This window comes from Oncorhynchus tshawytscha, linkage group LG03 (assembly GCF_018296145.1).
Source record: "Oncorhynchus tshawytscha isolate Ot180627B linkage group LG03, Otsh_v2.0, whole genome shotgun sequence".
Taxonomy (NCBI): domain Eukaryota; kingdom Metazoa; phylum Chordata; class Actinopteri; order Salmoniformes; family Salmonidae; genus Oncorhynchus; species Oncorhynchus tshawytscha.
In genome coordinates, this window is record NC_056431.1 from 78,113,469 (window position 1) to 78,121,457 (window position 7,989).

Below are 7,989 nucleotides of genomic sequence, written 5' to 3' on the forward strand. Positions count from 1 at the left end.
TCACTAATTCGTAAGGAACTCCCCTCACCTGGTTGTCTAGGTCTTACTTGAAAGAAAAAACTAAAACCTGCAGATACTCTGCCGTCCGTGGAATAAGTTTGACACCTGCTATAAAGTCCTGCCCATGCTGTGTTATACACGCAGCCCAATTCTGATCTGATTGGTCAAAAGACCAATTAGTGGAAGAAGATGAGCCAATCAGAGGCAGGTTTGGGGGGGCGGGTTTGGGGAGGTTCGACGGAGTTCGGACGTCCCAAGGATCCCGTTTATACATTTCCGAGGTTCAATTGCAGAGCGTTGTGAGAAAAGTTGCCAGTTTCAGGTGGGGATGAATCGCAAAGGAAGCAGAGGAGCGACTGGCACCGCACGGCACGGACGGACAAATTAGAACAAAAGAGGGGAAAAGTATATTGTCAAGAAAGTGATAACGTAACGTTTTATAATTATTTATTTAGAAAAACTGAAACATTAGACAAACAGTAGTGTTTTAAAACTATCTCGATGAGATGCTGTTTCGTTTCGCCTAAAACAACTCTAATCCAGCAATCATAACCCAGAAGAATAATTGGAGTTGGTGTAAAGTCTCAGGAAAAGTACACAATGGCGAAATCTAACAACTTTGGAATCGACGCGCTGTTGGCGCACCGGGTGGACCGAGACAGCTCCCCGGGACTGTGTTCTGTGGACAACCCATTCTCGTGCCGCCGGTCGGAGACCCAATCCCAGCGGAGGACCACCAGCGGTATCCACATTCAGACCGGGAATATCCCCAAACCGGGTCTATTGAATTTCTCTCACCAGGGACTGACCCAGCTGTCTCAGGGGGCCATCCCTGGAATGTATCCCACCCACATGTACCCCGTCGCGGCTCTGAGTGGCCAGCACACAGCCTTCGCCTATCCCAGTTTCGTCCAGCCGTACCCGGAGCATCTAAGGGCAGCAGTTATGGCTGGGTTTCCTCTAGAACACTGGATTAGAGCTGGAATGATGATGCCAAGACTCGGAGACTATGGTGGCAAGTAGCTTTCAGGCGTCTCATTTGTCATTCTTTGAATATAATTGAAGTGTCTCTCTCTACCACTGTTCATAATAGCTATAAAATATATTGTGTGAAAATAAAGTAGTTGTAAATAAATTATTGAAACAGAATGTTGTCTTTTGCTTATTAAACCTAATTACTGTATTTGTGCTGCATAATTTCGGTATATTTTATGTAAATTATTTAGCCGTTATAATTTCGTTGAACAATATGTCGAATTTACTACATTGTAGGAGGACTCATTAAATAAATAAAATATTATTTTCATGTCTTAGATCTTGCTCTTCTTTTTCTGAATTAATTAAAAAATAATGGATTTGTAAATTATTCGTTTTAAATGCAGATATTATCTAGAATAAGCAGTCAAAACACAGTCAAAACACACAAAAATAAGTTGTCATTGCATCTTTCAGGTGATCTTGAGTGTCGTTGGACCAGTAGCCCATTTACTCCTGAACCATAATCATATCTCTGTCATGATTTACCTTTAGTCATAAATAACATTTTAATTAATAGGCGATAGCCAAAGTGTGAGATGATTATTATTATTACAATATACAATAAAGAAACACCTGATGCAATATGTCCACTTCATCAACAAAGTCCCGCTATTGAAATTTTCATTAATTTAATGGCATTCTGTTGAGTTTTATAGCCCTGCTAAAGCCATATCACCGTGTCCTCAGGCCAACTGTAAACCAAAGTCCAATAAAACTGATATCATCAGAAAGGACGGCTTTTAAAGATGAAAATGTTTATATCTCAGCCCCATCATCCTCCCGTACAGAAGAGCAAGAACCTGAAATAAATGTGACATAAATAAACCATAGATTATTATCATTATAACTATTTTATAATAACTATTATTATTATTATTATTATTAGTAGTAGTAGTAGTAGCAGTAGTAGTAGTTTAACATGTGATAATAACCTCTCTCTCATGGTCTCCACTCCAGCCTCTTCTCAGGCCAGTCTGATGGGAAAGTGTCGTAGGCCCAGAACAGCCTTCACCAGTCAACAGCTACTACAGCTGGAGAACCAGTTCAAACTCAACAAATACCTGTCCAGACCTAAACGCTTTGAGGTGGCCACCTCTCTCCTGCTCACAGAGACACAGGTGAGCATGATGATCCCTGATTTTCAATCCTTTTTCTTTTTTGTGCAATTGTGTGAAGAAAAGAATAATAAACTTATGTGTCAGGGACCATGCCCAATAAATATTGCTCCAGATTTAGCTACATAGCTCATATCCATCTGCAGTCCCATAGAGATAACAGTTGGATAAATGTCTATTCATGCCGTAAAACTTTAGACCCACTAAAATGAGCCGCAGGTTGTTTTGACTGACATGTTTATCCTCGTGTAACTGTCGTGTTCCGTTCAGGTGAAGATCTGGTTCCAGAACAGGCGGATGAAGTGGAAGCGGAGCCGCAAGGCCAAGGAGCAGGCAATCAAGGGCCAAGGTGACTCCGACTGTCCCCACGGGGGGAAGCAGGGCAGCAATACCGGGTCTGGAGACACCCGTAACTCTGGTACCCCAGACGATGAAGATGAGGAGGATCTGGGAGCAGGGGAAGAAGATGATGTGTTAAGTGCTGATACCGTAGGAGCTGGAGTGGGTTTACTGTCTCGCCCTACACATTTCCTGAGGCACACTGCGACAGAGCTCAGCTATAGTTCTCATGGTTCCTACTCAGACAATGAACTAGAGGACAGTGGGCCTGGACTGGAGAGAAGGGTTGGGGTGGGGTTATGAGGAGAGTGGGCCTGGACTAGAGAGAAGGGTTGGGGTTATGAGGACAGTGGGCCTGGACTGGAGAGAAGAGTTGGGGTGGGGTTATGAGGACAGTGGGCCTGGACTGGAGAGAAGGGTTGGGGTGGGGTTATAAGGACAGTGGGCCTGGACTGGAGAGAAGGGTTGGGGTTATAAGGACAGTGGTCCTGGACTGGAGAGAAGGGTTGGGGTGGGGTTATGAGGCGAGTGGGCCTGGACTGGAGAGAAGGGTTGGGGGGCCTGGAGAGTGGGCCTGGGAGAGAAGGGTTGGGGTGGGGTTATGAGGACAGTGGGCCTGGACTGGAGAGAAGGGTTGGGGTGGGGCCTGGGCCTGGACTGGAGAGAAGGGTTGGGGTGGGGTTATGAGGAGAGTGGGCCTGGACTGGAGAGAAGGGTTGGGGTGGGGTTATGAGGACAGTGGGCCTGGACTGGAGAGAAGGGTTGGGGTGGGGTTATGAGGACAGTAGGCCTGGACTGGAGAGAAGGGTTGGGGTTATGAGGACAGTGGTCCTGGACTGGAGAGAAGAGTTGGGGTGGGGTTATGAGGACAGTGGGCCTGGACTGGAGAGAAGGGTTGGGGTGAGGTTATGAGGACAGTGGGCCTGGACTGGACTGGAGAGAAGGGTTGGGGTGGGGTTATGAGGACAGTGGTCCTGGACTGGAGAGAAGGGTTGGGGTGGGGTTATGAGGACAGTGGTCCTGGACTGGAGAGAAGGGTTGGGGTGGGGTTATGAGGAGAGTGGGCCTGGACTGGAGAGAAGGGTTGGGGTGGGGTAATGAGGACAGTGGGCCTGGACTGGAGAGAAGAGTTGGGGTGGGGTTATGAGGACAGTGGGCCTGTCCTCATAACCACTATATGGGGAATAGGGTGCCATTCAGGACGTAAACAACATTTTCTCTACACTCACCAGCAGGTATTATCATCAACAGTCATGACTAGTGATGAAGACTGAGAATGTTATCCAAAGTAGGCTACTACTAACTACTCACCTCATCTGTGGCCCTAAGACATTCAGCAATGAGTGGTTATAACACCTCAGCTGTGGCGCTAAGACATTCAGTAATGAGTGGTTATAACACTTCAGCTGTGGCCCTAAGACATTCAGCAATGAGTGGTTATAACACCTCAGCTGTGGCCCTAAGACATTCAGCAATTAGTGGTTATAACACCTCGGCTGTGGCCCTAAGACATTCAGTAATGAGTGGTTATAACACCTCAGCCGTGGCCCTAAGACATTCAGCAATGAGTGGTTATAACACCTCAGCTGTGGCCCTAAGACCTTCAGCAATGAGTTGTTACAAATAGTTATTATTTTTATGCTCCTCGTAGTTTTCTCTCTATCAAATGTCACACGTTTTGTGTTTTGTCCATTCTTGTCATAGTTGTGTGTCCAAAAACACATCTTGTTTAACAATTTTCATTACATTCAACAAGGATACCAACAATGACACCATTTTGTATTTGTATTTATTACGGATCCTGGGTTCGAGCGAAATAAAGGCAGTTATACCATGTTAAAAACATTACAATACATTCATAACAGATTTCACAACACATTAAGTCCACTAAGCTATTTTTTCATACATCCACCCAATGTTTTGTCATACTTTCCCTGCCAATATTGGCCCTGAATAGCACTGTTTGTCAACAACAACAAAACTCTCACAAACAAAAGGATTGCATGCATCCAATATTGGCCCTGAATAGCACTGTTTGTCAACAACAACAAAAAAAACTCTCACAAAAAAAAAAGGATTGCATGCATCCAATATTGTATTTGAGGCCACATGTTGGAATTTTTGGATTACATTTACTGCAGTGGTCTAAATCGGGGCCAGAGGGATTCTGGGTAGTCTGAAACAAATCTACTTTGAAACAAAAGTATACATCTCACACACATAGTTTTGTGGGTTTAACAAAAAGATGACGTCTGCACCATGTCAGTTGAAATGTATTCCATTTTGAGTTTGCATCCCAATATTACACTTTATATACATCACATAAGTTGAAATATAACCTTTGGACATAGAAACACCGGATTGTCAAGCGTATTTAAAATTAAAATGTTTTGTGAAAAATGTTAATTACATTCCACCCATGAGGCCACTAGAGGGCAATTTGGTAATTTGACTGCAGGAAAGGGATGTAAATAAACAAACAAAAAAACAAACACGATCATTCTAATGCAACTTAATGAAGCCGACCCAACTCTGAACAAGATATGAACTGTTACTTTAACACTAAGGTGTGAATGACTGTATACACTTCTCCATTACTCATATGGCATTATAAAATCATCCTTGAACCTTGCATTATCTAGGTAAATCGCAAATGATATTCTGTCATGTTATGATGTATTGTTATTGATGTTATTTAAACACTTTTGATTTCTAAGTCATATATTTAATGTTACACTAGGTGCTCTTATGTTGCTTTTTCAATGTTGTCGATGTGAAGAAAAATAATAAGAAAATAAAAAGAGTACTCATGAATGCAATGTTGTAATTGCAAAACCTCAAACAGGAGTGACTCCTAACCTTTCTTCCTATTCTACTTCAGTCAGAATCTATGATTATTATTATTTGACCCTTCTGGTCATTTATGAACATTTGAACATCTTGTCCATGTTCTGTTATAATCTCCACATGGCACAGCCAGAAGAGGACTGGCCACCCCTCATAGTCTGGTTCCTCTCTTGGTTTCTTCCTCGGTTTTGGCCATTCTAGGGAGTTTTTCCTAGCCACCGTGCTTCTACACCTGCATTGCTTGCTGTTTGGGGTTTTAGGATGGGTTTCTGTACAGCACTTTGAGATATCAGCTGATGTAAGAAGGGCTTTATAAATACATTTGATTTGACATAGTATTTATTAACTTACTGTATGTCATTTTACATCTTTATAGGAAGAAATTATACACATTAAATATTCTGTTTATTATCTGAAATGACTGCTCAAGCATCTGCGCCAGTCCACCACTCTCATGTCTTGTTTAACCTCCAGATGACACAGAAAACTATTTTAACACAGAAGAGGAATCTACACTGCATAGTAAACACTGTGCTTGGAGAGAGGGACAATTTATGACCATGGCTTTCAAATATGAATTACAGAGGCAGGTTTACTGATAAGTCAAATAATTAAATTAATGAACGGGAAGTAAAAAAAAAAAAAAAACGGAAATCTCCTGATGGTGATGTCAGCAAGCCCATTTAATTCGCGGAAAAGTAAATTATGATTATCTCAGAGTAAATGGGACTTTACTAGGAGCAGTGTAAGAGGCAGTGATTAAATATGATTAAAGAAAAGGGCTGTTGTATATAACCACGACTCCACACCACAAGGTCTCCATCACAGAAGTAGAATGAGATTCTATTTATTGTCCCGTATCCTCCATCTACCGGCGCTCTGGGTCACCAGGCTGCTCATTATAACGCTCACCTGTCACCACCGTTACGCGCACCAGCGCCTCATCAGACTCACCTGGACTCCATCACCTTGTTGATTACCTTCCCTATATCTGTCACTCCCTTTGGCTTCTTCTCCAGACGTTATTGTTTCTGTTCCGTTGTTCGCTCGTTTTTCTTGGTTTTTGTCGTTAAATTATACCCTTCCTGTACTTGCTTCCCGACTCTCAGCGTAGCTACACGTTAAATATCTATGGTCCACACTCTCCAATAACATGTTCATCTTTTGATTGAATGCTTTTCCCTCCCCTTCTTTCGTCACATATTGAGGAAATTAATTGTAAAATGTTAGTTTTTTTCCCCTCATTCATAAGGGAAATTTCACAGGCACATATTTTTCAATTGCAACTATAGTCTGTGTCTGTATGAAGACTTACCAGTAAATGATGTATGATCCCCAACAGAAAGGCTGCAAAAAAAAATGAATAACGCATTTCGCAAACGAATGACAAATGTCCCTCTCAGGTGCCGTCGTTGCTATGGAGACAAATATGATGTCCTAATATTGAAACTGGAGTATCCTTACCCCGGCATAAATAGTGAATTAAATGTTTATTGTATCGTATTATATTTAAATGAGGTATGTCTATGATATATTTAAGATTATGCAAAAAATTAAATGGCTGTAAATTCTTGTCCAAAATATAGTCAAGTGGTGCAACTTTTACTTGCTAGCTAGCTATAGCACATCTAACCTCATAGCCAGTCTAGATGGTTTCTGCTGCTATTCGTCTGACAAACTTGTGGGAAAATATACCAATAGTATTGGCTTGAGTGTTTGCAAACAAAACGATAGGTTTTATAACACTTCCTTTCAATGGGTTGGTTTTGTAATCTCAGCAGCACGACCTGGTAAAATACACCTTGTGGTTTGACCAATCAGCAAGTTGTGGTCTTGACCTAAATATGGACGGATTTCATTAGTGATCACTCCTACTGCTTATTCCCCCTCGTGCCTACTTGCCTAGTCATATCACTTAAGTCAATAGGAATTGGAAGGCGTCATAAATCCACAGACTGTTTTCTTTCCGTGATGTTAAAGGGGAAAGATATATCTTTTTTTTGTACAGTGGTTTCAAATAGGCTGACATGGCAGATGACATCACATCTGAATGGGTACGGGAAATTTCACAGTGAACACATATGCACTGATTGTACAAAACATTAAGAACACCTGCTCGTTCCCGTGACATTGATGGACCAGGTGAATCCAGGTGAAAGCTATGATCCCTGGTTGATGTCGTTTTTTTTCAATGCACTTCAATCAGTGTAAATGAAAGGGAGGAGACTTTATAAAGAAGGGATTTTTTTCAGCCTTGAAACAATTCAGACATGAATTGTATATGTCTGGTGAATGGGCAAGACAAAATATTTAAGTGCCTTTGAACGGGGTACGGTAATAGGTGCCAGGCGCACCGGTTTGAGTGTGTCAAGAACAGCAACATTACTGGGTTTTTCATACAGTTTCCTGTGTGTATCAAGAATGGTCCACCACCCAAAGGTCATCCAGCCAACTTGACACAACTGTGGGGAGCAATGAAGTCAACATTATAATACGCTTTTGACACCTTGTAGTCCATAACCTGACACCTTGTAGTCCATACCCTGACACCTTGTAGTCCATACCCTGACACCTTGTAGTCCATACCCTGACACCTTGTAGTCCATGACACCTGACCCACACCTTGTAGTCCATACCCTGACACCTTGTA

The 7,989-nt window shown here is 42.2% G+C and overlaps 1 protein-coding gene across 1 annotated transcript; it reads left to right on the forward strand.

Annotated features, from left to right (window-relative positions):
- Window positions 1–249: 249 nt before the first annotated feature.
- On the forward strand, window positions 250–2,944 carry LOC112246160 (motor neuron and pancreas homeobox protein 1-like). Its single transcript, XM_024414442.2, has 3 exons — window positions 250–1,019; window positions 1,952–2,156; window positions 2,424–2,944. Exons 1-3 carry the CDS (start codon window positions 601–603, stop codon window positions 2,793–2,795), a joined length of 996 nt encoding a protein of 331 aa, XP_024270210.1. The 5' UTR covers window positions 250–600; the 3' UTR covers window positions 2,796–2,944.
- The last annotated feature ends 5,045 nt before the right edge of the window (window positions 2,945–7,989 follow it).

Excerpts from the sequence above, each read along its gene's own strand:
- LOC112246160 (XM_024414442.2), top strand. The coding sequence starts at position 601 with ATGGCGAAATCTAACAACTTTGGAATCGACGCGCTGTTGGCGCACCGG. Across the intron at positions 1,020-1,951 it reads CTCGGAGACTATGGTGGCAA|TTTAACATGTGATAATAACC; the intron begins GTAGCTTTCAGG and ends CAGTAGTAGTAG. Across the intron at positions 2,157-2,423 it reads TCCTGCTCACAGAGACACAG|GTGAAGATCTGGTTCCAGAA; the intron begins GTGAGCATGATG and ends TGTTCCGTTCAG.